At 34.8% G+C, this 21535-nt stretch overlaps 1 protein-coding gene across 9 annotated transcripts in view; it reads left to right on the forward strand.

Moving 5' to 3' along the window:
* The window catches only part of IMMP1L (inner mitochondrial membrane peptidase subunit 1), an 86666-nt gene extending 65148 nt beyond the window's left edge, over positions 1–21518 (forward strand). For 8 of the 9 annotated variants that reach the window (XM_041773470.1, XM_041773475.1, XM_041773476.1 and 5 more), the window contains 3 exons: positions 2923–3049; positions 20073–20183; positions 21044–21518. In XM_041773470.1, coding sequence (XP_041629404.1) covers positions 2923–3049; positions 20073–20183; positions 21044–21112 — 307 coding nt within the window. In that variant the 3' untranslated portion in view covers positions 21113–21518. Of the gene's footprint in view, positions 1–2922; positions 3050–20050; positions 20184–21043 lie in introns of those variants that run through there. The other variant, XM_041773477.1, reaches the window with a different exon arrangement.
* Positions 21519–21535: the final 17 nt, after the last annotated feature.

A 21535-nucleotide genomic window follows, 5' to 3' on the forward strand; every position in this document is an offset into this window, starting at 1 on the left:
AAACATTTAGGCAAAATGAAAGTCTGCATACCTGGTATCTAAAGCACATGGATCTCTTTTCAGTTAAATGAACAGAACATTCATATTTTAAATGATCATAAAATTACTACTTATTCTTTCACCAAATAGGTAATGAGCACCTAATTTATAAGATACGAAGTACACAGAATGTTAAGATGACTGAATAAGATACTGACCCTTTATAAAAGCTTACAATTTAGTATGATAATAAGCATGTTTATAACTATAAATGAGAAAAGAAAATCTAAATTTTCATTCTATTAAGTTCCTTTTAAAACCCTATTTGAAAGAGTTGAGAAACCAAGGAATAATTACTTTGATCTAAGCTCTGTATTTATAGCTAGTTATGCCACTAGAAATATAGTCTGCATTAATATTGATTTCTGTAAAAACACCTTGACTGAGGGGCCCCTGGCTGTCTCAGTAGGTAAAGTATATGACTTTTAATCTCAGGGTTGTGAGTTCAAGCCTCATGTTGGGTGTGGAGCCTACTTAAAATTTTAAAAAAATTAAATTAAAAAATAAAACATTTTTAAAAATTAACTTTTTAAAAAACACTTTGACTTAATTATGATTTTTATGTTGCCATGCAAGTGCAGAATTTGTTTTAAGGATCTATTTATTTGTTACAAAACATAACCCGAATAAAACACTCTCAGAAAACATTTCTTTCCTCAAAGCAAGCCAAAATCAACTTTGTTTAGTATGTTACAAACTTTGCACACTTGTTCATCTGAAAGTTCCATTGGCATGGTTCCATTTGGTTGTAAAGAGACTAGTTTGTCCCATTTCAAAAAAAAGAGCAGCCTGTATTACCTGCAAATAATAGAATTTAGTGTTCTAAAGCCTTCAACTCTAACCATAAAGTATCATTCCAGTGACTACTATTACTGTAAAATTTCAGAGGAAGATGGTATCTTATATTACCTTACATAGGAATCCGTCTTGTATATTCCTCTTTGATTTAGTTGTTTAAGACAATTTTGTTTTACCTCCCAAACTAAACTTTTTTAGTTAATGATTCCCATGTAATTAATCAGATTTTCCTTTTGACTTGGCTACCAAAAAGTTTAGAACTCTTGTTAATACTTATATGTAGCAATAACTAGGTTCCTTTTTTTTTGTATATTTTTTTATTGGAGTTCAATTTGCCAACATACAGCATAACACCCAGTGCTCATCCCGTCAAGTGCCCCCCCTCAGTGCCTGTCACCCAGTCACCCCATCCCCCTGCCCACCTCCCCCCCTACTACCCCTTGTTGGTTTCCCAGAGTTAGGAGTCTCCCATGTCCTGTCTCCCTCTCTGATATCTCCCACTCATTTTCTCTCTTCCCCCTTTAATCCCTTTCACTATTTTTTGTATTCCCCAAATGAATGAGACCATACAATGTTTTTCCTTCTCCGATTGACTTACTTCACTCAGCATAATACCCTCCAGTTCTGGGATGCCTGGGTGGCTCAGCGGTTTAGTGCTTGCCTTTGGCCCAGGGCGTGATCCTGGAGTTCCAGGATCGAGTCCTGCATGGGGCTCCCTGCATGGAGCTCCCTGCATGGAGCCTGCTTCTCCCTCTGCCTGTGTCTCTGCCTCTCTCTCTCTGTATCTCTCATGAATAAATAAAATCTTTACCAAAAAATAAAATAAAATAAAATAAAATACCCTCCAGTTCTATCCACATTGAAGCAAATGGTAGGTATTCATCGTTTCTAATGGCTGAATAATATTCCGTTGTATATATAGACCACATCTTCTTCATCCATTCATCTTTCGATGGACACTGAGGCTCCTTCCACAGTTTGGCTATTGTGGACATTGCTGCTATAAACACTGGGGTGCAGGTGTCCTGCCATTTCACTGCATCTGTATCTTTGGGGTAAATCCCCAGAAGTGCAATTGCTGGGTCATAGGGTAGTTCTACTAATAACTAGATTTCTGATTTGACTGTCACTTTCCTTTTAGTTATATGGTTTTTGATATTTTGATATATGCACCTTTTATTATAAGTAACATCAAATTATTCTGGAACTATGTACAGATAACACAAATAATTAAATCCTTTCAAATATGTGTGTTAGTCATCAGAATTCATTTACTACTCTTTTTTTTTTCTTTTTCTTTTTTTTTTTACTCATTTTTTGCAGAAAGAATGTTGTGTTCTGTTTGGTTGGGGCACTTAGTCCTATTTTGTCTCCTTCATTTACACTTTTTTTTTTTATTTACACTTTTAAAGATCTTTCTTATTCTTCTAATCCATGTATATTGTTCTTGCATGAATCATGCCTTCTACATGTAATCATACCCACCCATGTTGGTATTACGTGTTTGATATACCAATTTATTTTTTGTAGTATATGTTTGGGCAACTTTTTAGCATTTTATTTGGTTGTGTCTTCTGATGTTGTTCCTCAAAATTAAGGTTTTTTTTTACTATACTGTAAATTATTATGGATTCTTTATATGCTGTAACTCTTCAATTCTTTAAGCTCTAGGGAAATATTTATGATGTTACTGTGTTTTTGTGTGCCCTGGAGTCAATCAGTATTAATGGCTGGACAGTAAAACTTACTTAATTTGGTGGTACTTATGTGGAATTGCTTTTGTATGATTTTGGTTCTAAAAAATTTGATACAGAAGTAAGACATAGTGGATACAGTACAAGAAGATAGTTGTTACAGAATTACCAGAAATTTTAAAATCTTCTAATAGCTTTTCCACCACTCTTGTTGGATTCTAACCATCACTGTAAAACTCAGTGACAAGGGTTCTCAAAGCTGGTAAATGTATGAGAGGGTCAATATGTGAGAGGATAAGGGGTGTGACTTTAAGTTATAAAAGTATTCTACTAGTGTCATCCATGTGTTTATGCTTAACACTGACATTTCTTTGACTTTTTTCCCCCTCAGAGGTGACATTGTGATTGCAAAAAGCCCGAGTGATCCAAAATCAAACATTTGTAAAAGAGTAATTGGTTTGGAAGGAGACAAAATCCTCACCAGTAGTCCATCAGATTTCTTTAAAAGCCATAATTATGTAAGTAACATTTTAATTATTATTCACTGATCAACATCAACTGAACACACTGACAAAAGAAAATAACTGCAATTCACATCTTGAATATAAGTTAATATGCTGCATTCAGTAGAATTTAAGTATGTTTGTATCGAGAACAGTTTGGCCGTTATATTTTATATATTTTAGTTTCTTTTAAAACTCTATATAACTATCTCAATAATAATTGTTGCAGGCAAGATTCACCAGTGGATGTCAAAATATTGGTCAAAGATTAAGAAAAGTTTATTTGCACAGTTTCAAAGTATCTGAGATATTTATTACAAAGGGACAAATAGTAGTTTGTAGAAGAAAAACTGGCAGACACCACCTTAATTGAGTGATCGAGGTTAGTTTCACCAATAAAAAGACATATCAACATAAGGTAGCCCCTGAAATGAAGCACTGGGAAGGGTATTCTCACTTTTGTGGCATTTCTACAAAAGTAAATGAAACCTCAGTCTAATCATGAGAAAACATCAGAAAAATCCTAAGTGTCATCCTGCAACATAGCTGACTAATACTCTTCAAAAATGTCAAGATTATGATAAATAAGGAAAGATAAAAATTGTCAAAGATTGGAGAAGACAAAGGAGACGTGCCAGCTAAATGCCAACGGGATCCTGGCTTAGAAAATTTTTCCACTGACTTGTTAGTGGCAAATATGGTAGAATCAAAGTCTATAGTTTAGTTTTTTTAAATCCTACTCTAATTTTTAGGATAGAAATTATACCTTGGTCTAGTCAACTTGACTGTCCAGTTAGAAAAAGAGAGCAAGAGCGGGAGGATGGAGGAGTGAAGAGCGGACGTAATGTTAGCTTCTCTCACCAATCACACAGCTGCCGTGACCCGGGAGGGTGGCTTTTTGTTTACTGTGTATATTTGTCTTACTTTAATAATTTTATATCTTACTTTTTTACATTTCTTTAAATTTTGTCACTCTCAAATTATTGATGTAGCTGTTACATCTATTAACTAACTTTATCTTCGTCCCCAACATAAGCAAATAATTAAGAGTTAAATTGTCTCGATCACTGTGTATTTATTTTGAACTATAATAGCCTCTGATTGCCTTGTAAGTCTGATCAATAGATTATTAAATCTATTATTTATGTACCATCCATAATAGACTATGGTTCAGCAGTGCAAATGTTTTTAATATTTATTACCACAGTGCTAAACATACTAGTAACTGTTAGCTGATGATGATAATGTTGAAGGTTGTAGTGTGGTATCAGGTAACCTATTTTTTCTGTGACCTTTATCATGGACACTATATCCTGTTATTTTTCAAAAATGACAGAATTTTACATAATGGTTTCACCTTCATATGACTCTCAACATTTCATGAGACATTCTAGTCACTTTTAAGTTATTTTAGTAACAAGCATATGCTTGATACCAGAAATAATTTTGTCAGTAGATAGAATAACAAAACATATAAATGATATAGCACCTACTATCTGTGTACTTAAACACCACACAATTCTTGTTGTTTTCTTTTTAAGAGTTATTAGAAGAAGACTATCAGGGGATTAGATATTTGCTAAGTAATCTAATAAGACAAAGGACTATAAGATGTAAATTTTTTTGAATATTCTGTTTTTAAGGAAAATATTCATCTAGTTTTTATGTTCAGTGAGTGGATAGATTAAAAGACACTGCCATATTGTTTTAGATATATTCCGTTCACTTGGGTTTACATGTTTACAAGTGACTGACATAATTGTAATACTATTGGCCAACACTTATATGCTTCATCGGTACCAGATACTGTTGAAACTCTTCACAAAGGTTAATTTATTTATCATCATCACAACAGCAATCCACTAAGATATGTAGTAATAGTAGTATTTGACAGATGGGAAAACTGGACAACAGGAAGGTTAAATAGACTGTCCAGCTTCAAACAGTTAGTGAGAAAAAAGTTAGAATTCAAACACAAGTGACCTGGCTCCATCCAGAATTTGTACTCTTTACCATGCTACTACTACCTCTCCCAAAATATCCTCTACTCGATTATTATTATTATTTATGCTCCCATCTCATCAAATTGTACTTCCCTTAAAATATATTTGTTTTCATTATTTTTTAAAAAGAAAAAACTATTTCTGATCAGGGACAGTATTGGTCCTAAAAGAAAAGCCAGTGATTTTTTGAAGGCTTTTCTGCCTCCACCAGTTTTTCTAGGCTGGGTTTTTGAGCAATAAGAATTGTGTAGTTATTACAGAACCACTTTAGCAAATGTGTTCCATTAATCAAGGTGATTTATAACAAAAATTCATCCAAGTTTGGAGCATTCTGAAGAGATATCCAAACCTTTGCAGGGTCTCCCCCTCTAGAGGGTTCCCTTTTTCAGCTATCTCTGAAGCACACTGGTGCTTTCATATATTTTATGAAATAGGTTTCTTTCCCTTACCTATGTATCCTCTTAGAAAAATCATTGTTGTTTATGATGAAGACATTACTATTCAGATCTTGATTGAGTTGCTTGGTAAAGATGATGAATATTAAATGTGTTTTGAATTCCAGGTCCTCCTCCCGCTCCTAAAAAAAAATTATTCTCCTAAGTAGGTGCTTCAGAAAGCAAAACACCAAAATTGTCATTTGGAACTTAGAACATAGAATTTAGCATATGAAAGAAATAGCATTGTTCCTAAGTTGGCAATAAAGAATATAAACTGATCATTGGTTAAGTGATGTGGAACCATTTTATTCATTCTGGAGTTCTAAAAGTCCATGTGGCAGCAACACTTAAAAACCATGATTTATTTTTTACATTAAGCATTTGGAAACTAAGCAGTCCTTATCAGGTGCTATTGCAATGGGTTTTGCTTGTTTCAATGTATTGAGGCCAATAATTCTTACCTTGGGTTATGGGCTAAGTATTGGCTACTAGGATATGAGCTTAATTTGTGACTTTCAAAAGAAACATATTATACTCAGCTCAAACATCTTGAATAACTTGCCTTTCTATACTGTAAGAATTCCTGTTTTAAGTTAAAAGCCATTAATTTGCCAAAAATAATTTAGTTGGAAGCAGAAGCATTTAGCAAATAGGAAATACATAAAATGGTCATTATCCTGTCGATTTGCACAGTAGGCAAAGTGCATTATAAAAGCCTGTATAATGTAGTTTCCATTTTCCTAGGGAAAATAGGCCCAGGGCTCAGGAAAAATAGTGAAATTTTGCTATAAAGTTCATGAAAAGATGAAAAGAACACTTTATAATTTTTCTCAAGGTAATATTGTGCTATAGTTCAGGGCTATGACTTTAATCCATAGTGTCACTAGGGTAGTACAGTTTAGGCATTTTGTAATATAGTAAGTTCCTGTCAGCTAAGAAAGGTGCTATAAAACTTCCCATTTAAACAAACAAACTCCTTTGACACCACATCTTCCTATAGGAAAGAATTGTGTCTGCTTACTGACCCTGCCCTGAACTTCACAATCTTTCTTGAGTTCATCTCTGTTAGGTTTTGACTTCACTGAAACCCTTCATGTCGGGTACCCACTGTTCCTATCCAGCAGTCAACTTCAGTCCTCATATTACTTGATCTGTTTGTAGTATTTGAAATATTTGTTCTCAAAACCTAGTTTCACTTAGTTTGGGGACTGCATACTCTGGGTTTTCTGCCTATTTTTTTTTGTTTCTTCTAAGATTCCTTTGTGGTTCCTCTCAACATTAGAGTAACTAAGGGTTCATATTTTAAACTTCTCTCATTCATATACATTGACACATTAGGTGGCCTCATCCTGTCTCATGGCTTTAAATACTCCCTAACTTAACTCCCAAATTTATGTCAGCCACAACCTGTTTCCCAAACTCCAGAATCCTATATCTAATAGTCTGCCTACTATCTCCACCATAGTACATAACAGGCACTTCCAACTTAATATGTCCAAAACCGAACTCCTGATCTTTCTCAAACTGGCTCCTCCCACACATATCCCCACTTGCAGCAACAGCAACTCCATTCTTCTGCTTGCTCAGGTTATAAATCTTGGGAGTCCTTCTTGCCTTTTTTCTTCTTGCACTGTGCATCTAATCCATTAGCAAATCATGGTGACCGTATCTTTTAAAGACTATCAGAATTAGACCACATCTTGCCACCATAGCTGCAACCATTGGGGTGCAAGACAAATTCATATCTTTTTTTCTTGAAATAACTTCTGAACTGCTCTCTTGTACTATTCCCAATTTATTATATTTTTCATTTTTAAAAACTATATATATAGGTTAATTATAACATCATTATTGTTATTGGCAGGGATGGAAGCAATAGAAGCAATTTTACATTTCAGAAAGAACTGTTTAAATGTTCTCAGGATATATTGGTGGTACAGTATTTTTAAAAGGAGAAGTTGTAAATGGGGCAATTTGCCAGTGATAAAGGTGTTTGACAGTGTGTTGGAAAATATTTTTGAAAAACTGATTAGCAAACTGAAAAACTCACTAATTGGACAGCATTAGAAAATGGTCAGTGCATATAGTAACACTAATAGTCCCTTAATGTGTACTGTGTATTTAGGTTATAGTTCAAATCCTTGAATATCCTAATGCTGTTTTTCTGTTTGTTTAAATGTCATTTACTTTAGCTAAAAGTCACAACCATATGGTCTTCTATTACCACTTGAATTATAAACACAAAAAGTACTTATGTGTAGGGAAAGGAGTCATCAGATTGAAAGGGCTTGTTTATTATAAGCTGCTGATACACTAAATCCTATGTCATTTAAATAGAAGAACTACCTAATAATGTCACTCATTACAACTAGGATATCTAAACAAGGGACATGCTTTTTGCAGACTGTAGTGATAAAAACCTGTGCTTCACATCCATTTCTCAGCAACGGGTCCCAGGATAATCAATCATGGCATACTGCTAATGCCTTGATTGCAGCTGATGTGGAGGAAATATGTTTACTTTTTTGCTAAAGTGAGGTTCACTGCGGAGATGACGTGACTTTTTCATCCTATAGCTAACACAATTCTGAAGATAAATTTGACTTATTGTTTATGATTCTGAGGTGTTTTTCTTCTGATATTTAACATTAAATAATCATCCTTGAGGCCTCCACAACTTAAGAATTTTCTGATGTGTTCTCTGAACATTTTCAGAATAATTTAATCTTTTTTTAAAAAGATTTTATTTATTTATCCATGAGAGACAGAGAGAGACAGAGACATAGGCAGAGGGAGAAGCAAGCTCCCTCCAAGGAGCCTGATGTGGGACTTGATCCCAGGATGCTGGGATCACAACCTGAGCCAAAGCAGATGCTCAACCACTGAGCCACCCAGCTGCTCCTTTAATCATATTTTAACAATAACATGTAGTTTATAGAATCTTATTTTGTAGAATATGTTTTACCTTATTAATATGTCTGAATATATGTATTCATATACAAATGCAAAAAATCAGCATTTCTGCTGAAAAAGTAGCAAGTATTCCTTTTGTTCACCTAAGTATATTTTAACCATTCAAAATTGGAAAATCAGTGCCACTGCTGTGAGTCGAGGAGGGCAATTATGCAATTTAGTAAAATGAAAATACTTATGCTTATTTGTCTGAAAGTTATAGGAGACCTCTTTAAGGTTGCCTAAAGGAGAGATTAAGAAGACGAAATTATAATGCTGCTGCTCAGTGTAAGTGTCTGAAACAGACTCTCTTCCTCATGGCAGTAAAGAGAATATATTCCAAGTGTCATGTAGCTTCCTAATCTGATACAGTGGTCTGCTTGAATATGTATGTAGAGTATGTTCAGATGTCTTTTGAAATAAGCAACTAAATGAAGTTCTTGTGTTACTGCTTTGAGTAGTTAAAATTCTGTGGGTTTCCGTGCCTCATTTAATGTTATGTTAGCACATGAAAGCATTCTCACTCTACTAAACTGTCCTCTACCTAAAATAAGAATAGAAAAGAGGAATAACAAATGTAAAAGTAGGTATTCATGGGGTGCCTGGGTGGCTCGGTTGGTTAAGTGTCTGCTCTTGATTTTGGCTCAGGTCACGATATCAGGGTTGTGGGATCGAGCCGCACATTGGGCTCCATGCTCAGTGGGTAGTGTGCTGGCATTCTCTCTCCTGTCTCCCTCACCACCTCAACACCACCTGCTCATGCTCTCTCTCAAATAAATCTTTTTTAAAAAGGTAGGTATGCATACAGTGAAGATTATAAATTAGTAAGAAACTGTTGGCATTACAAGCCACTGTACTGCTGACCTACTCCTATGAGTGCTTTCCTCTTGCATTAGAATTTTCTTAACTATTGTAAGAATGTAGGAATCAGGGCACCTTGGTGGCTCAGTCGTTAAAAATCTGACTCTTGGTTTTGGCGTAGGCCATGATCGCAAGGTTGGGAGATGGGGCCTCACATCCGGCTCTACACTGGACAGAGCCTACTTAAGATTCTCTCTCCCTCTCCCTCTGCTCCTCCCTACGTCCCCCTATTTAAAAAAAAAAAAAAAAAGAGTAGGAAACATAGTTAGTGCCTGCATCCTTACACATGAAGTACCAACAATTTTTTCCTTAAAACTGTAGGGTGAGCAATTTAAAATTTTAAAATGCAACTTAAGATTCTGACCTACTTCCTGTACATTGTGTGTATGAATCTCTCAGGAAGGATTAGAGAAACTTTCTATCATCTGAAGACACTTGAAATTTGATCTGACTTCCCTATGTAAAAGTCAAAGTAGGTGTAAGCGACATAGATTGTGGACTTCTGACGCTGGGTGCAAATGTACCTAACCCCAAACTGATCCCAGCACTTAGCATCTTCAATGACGCTGTGCTCAGGAGCAGCTAGAGCCACTGAACGTAGAGGGCAGGGACAGAGGGTGGAAGAGAAGACTTAAATGCCGCTCAGCAAGCCGTGGGGGGTGAGGGGGGTGAGCAAAATTCACCAGACATTAACTTCACAACTTTCCTTTTTATTCATTTATTCATGCATTTGTTAATTCCACAAACACTGAGCACTTACTTAGGGCCAGAAGCATGTGAGAATGAATAGGTAAGTCTCTGCCTGTAGTGCTATACCATAGACCTTTCTGCAAAAACGGGATATTCGGTATCTGCGCTGTCCAGTATGATAACCACTAGGCATATGTAGCTGCTGAGCACAGGACATATGGCTGGTGTGTCTGAGGAACTGAACTTGAATTGTATATAATATGTAGAATTAAATGGCCACATGTATTACTGGCAGATACCATGATGGACAGTACAGCTTTCGAAGCTTGTAGCCAAGTTGGAGGAGCCATATGATATAATCCATCATGTTATAATATGATGCAATAGAATTATATACACGGTGCTATGATAAGACACAAAACATTATTTATCCAGACTGGGGAGGTAAAACCTGACTTGAAATTCTAAAGGATTAAGTAGGAGTTGATCAAAGCACACAGCATATTCATAAGGTCTAGAAGGGAGAGTATAGCATTGTGCTTTGGGCAGCTGCCAATAGGAAGTTCTCAATCCGGAACATAAAGTGGGGAGGGGTAGGTAGTGAAGAGACATAAAAATGAAAAGGTAAACAGGGCTCAGTTCCTTCTTTGTCTCAAGCAGGGAAATAACATTATCAGACTTAGTTTTTTAAAAAATCACCCTTAAAATAAAAACTTTTAAAAATAATAAATACATATGTATCTCTTGTAATAAAGAAACCAATATTATTAAATTCTTCTAAAAGAATAAAAATAAAAGATCACTCTGATATTAGACTAATAGAGGAAGGTTTGGACTAGGAGAAACTCCTAGTAGGAGAGGACGTTTGGAGGCTATTGGACATAATTAAGATAATAACATTAAGAATGGAAAGAAGTACAAAGTTTGGAGAAAGATTATCTAGACAGGATTGAATGCTGGAAGAAATGGAATTGAAGAGCTTAAAACTGAGCCAGGTTTCAGGCTTTAGCAATAGGAGTAGGTGGTACATGAGATTCTGGGAGAGATGTTAATTTGGGAAATGGAGAGAAGATGCAGCGTATCTAATAAGCCTAAGAAAGATTAAACTTTATAAAGTGGGAAAAAAGACAAGTGCTTTTTCCAGAATGACATTTGGATGCTGTACTATTCCCTCCTTGATGTCCATAATTTGTTTTCACAGTCTCTTAGTTAAAACAACGTTCTGGTGCTTAGCCCTCAGATCTGGATCAAAGATATTTTTAGAAAATCTTCAGCTATTCTCTTACATCATTGCAAAAAAACAAAATATATGTCATCCACTTGCCTAACTTGGAAATTTATATTCACAAAGCTAGATTTCATTCTAAGTAACTTCCAGGGTATGGTGCATGAGAGTTGTGGTTTTGATGAATAAAACACAGGTAGAAGAAGTAACTGTTGAAAACCTGCAACATAATCCTGTTTTGTTTTTTTAAGGCATTAGTAATATCAAATAAAAACAGATCTACATATTTTATTGTAATTATTTCTTCATTAGAGTATGGACTCTTTCTACCCCAGATCTTTTATTATCTAGTACCATTTCAGGTGTTAAATCAGTTTTCTAGCCAATCTCTTTATGAAGCAACTATGTATAGGAGATGTAGGAAATTGAAAAGAGCTACATTCATTCATCTATAGGAATAAATCCATATAAGGATGAGTTTTGACTTTGAGAAGAATTATCTGAAGTCTCAAGAATCAAAATTTTCATGGAAACATAATATTAGATATGGTATGTAACTGATTTTACACCGGTTAGACTTTTTCTGAGAGCATGAGAAAACTCATTATTTACATACCTACCACTACAATTTACTACTCTCTGAAATACCTTATGTTTCATTAAGTTAAGCTCATCTTTCGGGATTTGAGAACCAGAGTGTACATTAGGCTATATTAAAATGAAGTTAGAGATAGTCTTGAAATAAGAATGTAAGATGCTTCTTTTAAGTACCCATCCAAAAATAAAACAGGCAAATTATATTAGAAATAGAACAAAAGAAACTTGGAGCAAAATAATCCATTATCTTAGGGAGAAAATACTATAGGATGGGTACATTAATATTAGATGGCTGTGATGGAAAGGCATATTTGTTGGCTTCAGTTCCAACACATTCCCCTTCCATATACCTTCTAACTAGTTGGTAGACAGTTGTGAAGAAGTGAATGCTTCATAAGGAAGAGCCTAAATATTTGATATTTAATAAACATAATGCTTGTGATGCCTATTAAATGAATAAATATGGTAGTCTTTTCTACATAATTAATATGGCAGTCTGTTTACAATTAATGTACATTTTTAATAATACTGAATTCACATCGTGGCTAGTACCAAAACTATAGTGCCAGAGCTGCAGCCTATTGGAACTTCCATGAAATTCTTCTTTGGTGATAATTGGCTAATAAACCCAAGGTGGCACCATTTTTAAGTAGGCAAGGACAATAATAGTCTCCATGAATGATGCAGATATGAGAGTAATAGGTCCTAATTTAAATGGGAAGAAAAAGAATCAGGATTACACAGAAATAGCACCCACTGAAATAATCAGTGTTCCATGCCTCATCCTGTTAATCCCTTTGTCATGCATCTAGCATTTGAGAGTACCACCTTCAGGACTGCAGATATCCTCGACAGATGTGGTCAAGAAGTTGTGACAAGGAGAATGTCAGTGAAAATAGAATGTTAGTGAAACTGTTCCTTGAGTTTTGCTTTCAAAGATACTCATAACTGACACTTGACATTTCCATATTTTTAAAGACTAGTAGCGTTTTCTCTGCCTTATGTTATCAAAACTTCTTCTACTTGATTGCCTCTAGGAGGATTCAGTGCATCCCTTTTTGACATATGTGTCTTTGTTTTTAGCTTTTATTGGTGTTATAAGAAGAGTAAACTCCCAACAGTTATTGACTGTAATGGTGTTTTCTAATTTCGTTTTTGCATCAATCATACTAATACCAGTTTTATGAAGATCTTTTAGAACTATATAATAAATTCATTTTCCAATTATTCTCTCCAGTAGTTGGTGTGCACAGCATTTTACCATGGCTGCATTTTGGTTATGTAAGTCATGATAAAGCAGACTATGCATTAGCCACAGAATGGTATAGTAATTTGACTTGATCCTGCAAGATTACCTGGAAGATAATAACATAAACAACTTTATGGGCATTAATTGTTAGAATGACATGTAAAATGAAATTTACATTCATCATATGGACTTTTTTCCAGGGTAGGGAAATTATGCATTATTATATTTCACATTTTTCATTCCATGAGGCCCAAAACAAAATCTTTAAAATATGTGTGGAAAATGAAATACTCTTAAGATTAAAGTGTTACTGATATATCACCCCCATTTGCTTTTGCCAAAAAGAAACAAGGCTTTGATTGCTTTCATAAAATGTGTGTCCCTCTCCTTTTCCTTTATAATTCAGGAAAAGGAAAAATAATCATGTCAAAAAAAGGATTCCAAATTCTTTGCCCCCCTTCTTGGCTTTTTGATTTTTGTTGCATAACTACTGTTTCCTTTTCATTCACAGTCATTTTAGAAACATTAAAGAGGCATGAGTAGTAGCAGGGCCGGCGCACACCCTACCTTTGTTGGTTGTAAATTATAAAGTATCTGGCAAACAAAAGGTTAATTTTTAAAAAATCAACCTGTTATTAGGATCTTCTGGTTTTTGAAATATTTGAAAGGTCAGACATACAAATATCTTATTCTTCAGTTGCAACTTTTTCTTAATTAGATATTTTTTGCTTAAATAAATTTGATTGCAGTTTACTAAATGTGTTATATGATATCGTGGACTCTTGCTTCAGATTTCACTTGAATCCAGAAAAGTAACACCTGTGGGTTGATTCACAAAGCCTCTTTTTGTTAAATGGACACCCGCGGGCCAGGAGGCAATTACATTTGTTGCTTGTACTATAAAGGAGGCACTTAACTAGACCTCAGTAACTATAGTTAAGAACTAGAGGCTTGATTCTTTTGTCCAGCCCTGAGATTAGGTTTTATCATACATCAGGGAGTAAACCTCTGACGTAAAGAGGAAAAACAAGAATGATTTAAAGCTTTGGTTATAAGAAGTAATGAACTAAGGCACGGTATTAGGGTTTCCATTTTTGGTAATTTGCTAATATTTATTATAAATGAGTTTATTGGAGTTCTTTCTATATTTTAAACTACAATTTAATATATTTATATTATAATATTGCTCTGGGTTTTCTTTCTCTTTTCTGGCTTGACTTTCCAATTTAGTGATAACCAAAAGGTTAATCCCAGACAATAACTACATTTTGAGTTAGAAAGAAAATTTCTGTTCTATTTCTTGCCTTATACCAGAAAGATCAGGTTCTGAATTTTGGACCCATAACAAAAATGTGTTGTACTTTACATTTATCTACAGAAAGGAATTCTTAGCTAGACAAATATTTTAGTTATCCAGAGATCTGGTGACAATACCGCTAATTGCAGTCATTTACTTGTACTATACAAAGATGTAGACTGGAGTTTAGGTCTTGTTTCCACACTACCAAAGACAAAAAAAAATTTTTTAATTCAACAAAGCTCTTCCTAACCTGTATCATGATGAACAGTGTTCTTAAAAAGTACAAGTATCACTTGAAAGAATAAGCATAAATACGTGTGTGTGTATGTATACACAGAAGGCCCCTAATTTATGATGTTTTGACTTAAGATTTTTTTTTTACTTTATTGTACTGCCAAAAGTGATACATACTTAGTAGAAATTGTACTTTAGATTTTGAATTTTGACCTTTTCCTGGCCTGATATGCAATATACTCTCGTGTTGCTGGGTGGCAGCAAGTGAGCTACAGCTTCCAGTTACCCATGCAATCAGGAGGGTAAAGTGACCCATTTACAACCAACCATCCTGAACCCATACAGCCATTCTGTTTTTCATTTCCTTTCAGTGTTCAATAAATTACTTGAGATATTCTGCATTTTATTACAAAATAGGCTTGTGTGAGGTGATTTTGCTCAAGTGCAGACTAGCATTAGTGTTATAAGCACATTTATTGTGGGCTAGGCTAAATAAACTATGATGTCTGGTAGGTTAGGTATATTAAATGCATTTTTGACTTATAATACAGTTGGCCCTTGAACAACAGGGATTTGAATTGCATGCATGGGTCCATGTATATGTGGATTTTTTATATTATAGTACAGTAATTCTATTTTTTTGTCCTTAGATTTTTCTGAACATTTTTTCTCTAGCTTATTTTAAGAATACAGTATATAATATAACACATAAAATTTGTGTTAATCAACTATGTCCATAATAAGGCTTCCTGTCTACAGATTATTAATAGTTAAGTTTTTGGGGAGACAGAATGTATATGTGAATTTTCAACTAAAGGGGTTAGCACCCCAACCTCTGTGTTCAAGAGTCAACTATAATTTCAACTAATGATGGGTTTATTGAGACATAACTCCATGGTAAGTTGAAGATTTATATATATTTTTAAATTATCTTAGTAGTGTATACTTGGCCATAAAAATATAAATTTTGAAATATATAGGTTTTGTGGGTTTCTTTTAAACATTTATACGTATTGCCCTGCAACTTACTTTTTTCACTGATGGTATTCATGTAAATCTACTAGGTTTTTTTAACCAGCTGTTTACTATTATATAAACCATATTTTATCTAATCCCTACCTACTGAGGTATTTATGCTTTTGCCAATTTTGAGATACAAGCAATACCATAGTGAACCTTCCTTATTTATACATAATTGTGTGCTGAGTTTGTTAGATCTTTTCTAGAGATTTTGATAGGGAAAGGGTAGAACAAAACCATGCATGGGATGCAAGTGAAAGGGACACAAGGTGGAGATGCCAAAGGCACCCTTAACTTACATCAAAACTTTCAGCTCTTACCAAAAGGATTCTCTTCATATTGTTATGAGGTATGCTAAGAAAAATAATAAAGACTTAAAAATTAGATAATTTGTTTCTGGTAATGATGAAGTAGCTGAGACTGAACTTGCCATCCTGCCATAAAGAACTAGAAAATTGGACAAAAATGTGAAACAACTGTTGTCAGAGATTGCACAGCAGAAGTATGGGATGGATCCCTAAAAGGGGAGACAAGGCAAGCCCTATACTTGCGCCAATTTCTGCTGTAAGTCAGGTCTTTCAGAAGATACTGAGGTAAAATTCAAGCACAGTGGTTTTGCTGAGTTGGAGACAGAGATTGAGATAGAGGGAAGTATAAGTGGTTGGAACGTAATGGATCAAACTACCTGGGAAAACAGCTACCAAATGATCGCCAATCTCCTCACGTGCTCGTTTGGCTTTTGAGCTGAGTACTAAATTGTTCCTGCTTAATAGTGAAACCTAGAGACTGAGCAAAGAATGAGTGGGGAGTTCAGCAATCCCCAGAGCTCACACAGGGTTGAGGGCAGCCAAAGTGGACGGAGCTCACTGAATATCCAACACATTCAACAGAGATCCAGAATATCTCACCTTATAGTACGCCTGAAGTAATTAACAGCCAACTGCAAAGAAAAATATCCATCAACAGATTGATGGGCAAGCACTGTGATTTATGATAGCATACTACTTAGAAAGAAAAAGGAATGAATGACTGATACATGCAACTCGATTAATCATTAAAAAAATGAACAAAAGCCAGACACAAAAATCTGTATAGTAAGTACAGTCTTGTTTATATGCAATTTAGAAACAGGTAAAAACTCGTTTCTAGTAACAGATCTCACTAGTTGCCTGGTACCAGGTATAGGAGGTTGACTGGCAGAGGGGGGGAACTTTCTAGCATGATAAAAATGTCCTACATCTTGATTGGGATTAGAAGTTTACATAGGTGTACACATTTTCCAAAACTGGTGTCAAACCTAAAATATGTATTCACTTATTGTATATAAAGTATATATACCTCTAAAAATTGGTTTTTAAACTGTATACTCTTACTGTATTCAGTGTAATACTTTCATTATGAATTTTTTACTGAAAACTGAGTAACTGACAGGTTAAGGCAGTGATGAAGTGGTTTCCTTGATTTGTGTATTTTATATCAAGCATTGAAGTATGTGAAATGTAGAGGATATATAAATGGCTGCATGGCTATTAGAATGTATAGTCTTCAGATAAATGGGAGCTAGCATGTCCCATATTTGAACCTACTTCTATCAATAATAGTACTTCACAGGTGGTTTTAAGGGTCAGTGGAATTTTGTTTTGTTTTTTAATTAAGTAAACCAGATATATACTGGTTTGCACTACTATTGACTTCCTATGTTCCACCCCTTGCGATCAAGAACAAGGTCAGGATACCCTGGGTCATACTCTTCCAAAAACTTCTGGTAATATGTTCTGGGTTTCTCTTAGCAGATTCCTTTCTATACCTGTTAATTTTATTGTACCAGAGATTACACTTTGTCAATTTATTTTGCTAATTTGGAAGAAACTTGGGTCATACAAAAGTGATTGTGCTTTACAAGAATTTCTATTTACATTATTATCACCAAATATCTGAGTTCCAGTTTTGGCTTAGGTGTTGTATAGAATTAAGATCATGATGTTATTACTGTCTATTAGCTTATGTGGTCATAAAATAGTAGACTTAAAAGCCAAACAGGTTAGTAAGAGGTTATAATCCAGGGCCCCAGGGCAGGGCAGACTTTATATGGTAAAGTGCTCTGAACAGTTAAGGATATTTGGTGTAGGCAGGCAAGGTTGGGGAATGCTTCATGAAGAAATGGAATATATACTGGATCCTGTTTATTACCTTTTTTAAAAAAAAATTTTTTAAAGATTTATTTATTCATGATAGACACAGAGATTGAGAGAGGCAGAGACACACAAGGAGGGAGAAGCAGGCTCCACTCCGGGAGCCCGACGGGGGACTCGATCCCGGGACCCCAGCATCGCGCCCTGGGCCAAAGGCAGGTGCCAAACTGCCAAGCCACCCAGGGATCCCCTATTACCTAGTTTCAGAACTCAGAAACAAACACATATTAAGGAGAAACTATGGAAATTTAAACATAAGATATGCCATAGCTTCTCTCATAGTGGCACTTGAGACTGTTGATAGCTGGCTTTTCCAAATACACTCTTTCCTTTTTTTCTTCTGACCTTAGATGGGTTCATTTTTCTACCTGAGCAATATTAAGCTTCACTGCTCATAAATCCACTTATGTAGATAGGAATTCGTCTTGCTTTTGGCCCTAAAATCTGTAATTAGTTCCACGAATAAGAGTGATCTTATCACATCTGATACTCTTTTCAGGAAACTTTTCTTCTTTCCCTACAAATAGATTTAACATTTAAGTATATCTAAATGAAAATAATTGATTTGTTTTGGGCAAATATTTCTACATAAGAAATTCCAAAATTATATAGTCTCTGATGTAAAGTGAAATTCGGATTTAAAAAAAAAAAGGATGGGCAGCCCAGGTGGCTCAGCGGTTTAGCGCTGCCTGCAGCCCAGGGCGTGATCCTGGAGACCCTGCAGGGAGCCTGCTTCTCCCTCTGCCTGTCTCTCTGCCTGTCTCTCTGTGTCTCTCATGAATAAATAAATACATCTTTTAAAAAAAAGAAATTCGGATTTTACATGCTTATATATATACATTTGTTTTTGTAGAAGGTAATATGGGGGGGGGGGTTGTGAGGGTCTTGAGACATGAATAACAGGTACATCACACAGGATTTTTAGGGCAATGAAGATACTCTGATACTATAATGATGGATACATGTTATACATTTATCCAAACCCATAGAATTTACAACACCAAGAGTGAACCCTAAAGTTAACTCTGGACTTTGAGTGATTATGATGTTGATGTGGGTTCAGCAAGTATAATGAATATACACTGTGGTAGGGGATGTCAAGAGTGGGGGAGGTTATGCATGTGTGGGGGCAGGAGATTGGTGGGAAATCTCCATACCCTCCTCTCAATCATGCTGTGAACCTAAAACTACTCTAAAATATCAAGTCTTTAAAAAGAAATAATTTTTAACATTTTGTAAAACTGCAGTCATTTCTCAGTTAACCCAGTAGGAGTATTTTTCTTCACTAAGGTCCCCAAATAATAGCCAGTTAAAAGAAAAGTGAAAATAAATTCCTTCGCAGTAGATCATTTTGGTCTGGTCAGTAATTCAACTTACGTAACAAAAACTGTAAGATAACTTGTAAAATGCTACTTTAAGGATTATTGCTGCAGAGTAATTAGTTAGGTGTATATGGAACAGATTAATGGACAAATGTTTCATATCACAGAGTGCATCTTTTTAAAGTAGCATGTTCTAAATACTCTTATGGTTGATGTTGAATAAAAACGTAAACACGTTATTTATCAGTTTATACATAGGACACATAGGAGATAGGATCTTTCAATTTAGTAGAAGGTCACCATCATTAATTTTACAACTGATGATTTTATAATAGGCCCTTCTAATTCCTGATGGTCATTATTGAAGTATAATGCACTGAAGATATGGCCTGTACAAAGGCAGAACAGGGATCTTAATTAGAATTCTGACAAGCCCACTCCAATAAAATGATGAGATTATTTGTAATTGATGTCACAATCAATTACCATTTAGTTCATCACGAGCACTCTAATAGGTCTGGCCTTGGTACTGGCCCCAGGATGTTGCTGAGTGAGTGGCTGCCCTGCTTCTGCTGTTCTAGAGACAGGAGGGCACATTTTCAGTCAGCATCCTAATGACCTCTTTTGAAGTCTATTAAATTAATGACCCTGTCACACTGTTTTGATCTCTTAAAACCTCAGTTTGGGGTTTGTGTAACAAATTGATGTTTGCGAACCATGTGGCAAAAAAAGATAGGTCTTTAAAAATACTGAAAACTTTACTTACTAATATTTGGTAAATATATTTTAATGTGCAAGAAACAAAAGCAAAAATACAAATCATAGGGTATGTATTTTATAAACAAGAGCTCTACGATATTTCTCCCTATGATCAGAAGACATGCTTTTTGATTTATAGTCCCCAAATTTGTTTTTTTTTTTCTTTTTTTTAAAGGGGCTGCTTTCTCTAATTCTAGGTGCCGACAGGTCATGTTTGGTTAGAAGGTGATAATCTACAGAATTCTACAGATTCCAGGTATTATGGACCTATTCCATATGGACTAATAAGAGGACGTATCTTTTTCAAGGTATTATTTTCTGCTTAAAACACAAGGTTTTCTTCTCTGAGCTGGGAAAAAAAGAAACAATATCTAAATGAATTTTGAAATTTTCAGGCTGTCAGTGGACTTAACTGTTGCAGTGACTGCATATTATGGACATGCTGGCCTTCATTCACAGCTGTAAACATTACCCTTTTCCCCACTGAGACAAGTAATTAAGAGTAGTTTTTTTTGTTTGAATAATAAAGTTCAAACTATCTTAGCTATAAGAAGCCTTTAAATCTCCAGAATTCAATTCTTTCTCATACAATTTTTCCAACTATATTCACATCTCGGGCATATATTAATATATATTTGTGGAAGAGCAGTGTAGTCAAACAACACTGTTAAACAGGAATATCCCAGTGAAATACATTGAGTAATGGACTTACCATTGTTACAATAAATGTAGGACTGTTAGGAAAGATGCTTATTTTCACTGGCTCCTCCTTTTCGCCACAAGCAATAAGAAGAAAAACACATGAATACCTGGGGCTGTCAGATTCTTTACACATATGCAGATATTATATTCAAATACTTAGGTTTATACTTCATTTTGAGGGTAGTAAAAGAAAACACAGACACACATACTCCTACATATCCATATACCACACATACATAATTTCTTGTAGAACATCAGTGTTCCATACTTTGGAGTTTAAATACATACATATACAAGTTTACTTTCTAAAGTCTTATTTTGATATAGAGAATTTGTTCTTGACTAGAAAATAAAGAGAAAGTGTTTAATTATATGGCATAGAGAAAAGGGATGAATTAAAAAAGGGGAATATGATGAGGATACAAAACTTTCATTAATTGTCTTCAATCACATTTTAATTTTACAGATTTGGCCTCTGAGTGATTTTGGATTTCTACGTGACAGTCCTAATGGCCACAGATTTTCTGATGATTAGCATTTATTCTTTTGACTGTTCTCTCTTATTCAAGTGAATTTATTATTGCTACTGAAACCATGTACTTACTAATAAACTATTTGCTATTTAGTTTTAGTCACTTTTAATTGTTAAATGTAAAGAATAAGCGACACAAACCACAAGCTCCATTAGTTCCAAATAGATGGATAAAAATGTAATCCAAAATAAGTTATCTATATTTTGTGATATAAAAATATTTTTAAGGAAAAGACAGGGATGACAACCTCACTTTTGAATTTTTGGTTTTATAGCTATGAGTCATCTTTTCTTAAATATGCCTTGTACTTTTGCTATAGTTACAAGTCAGAGTAGTAACTAGTCTTTTTAAGTACAAAACAATGGTAAATACCATGAGTTCGACCTAATAAAAAGCTGTTTAGTCACATGTTTGGTTCACTCATT

This window comes from Vulpes lagopus, chromosome 11 (assembly GCF_018345385.1).
Source record: "Vulpes lagopus strain Blue_001 chromosome 11, ASM1834538v1, whole genome shotgun sequence".
In the NCBI taxonomy this organism is placed as follows: Eukaryota; Metazoa; Chordata; class Mammalia; order Carnivora; family Canidae; genus Vulpes; species Vulpes lagopus.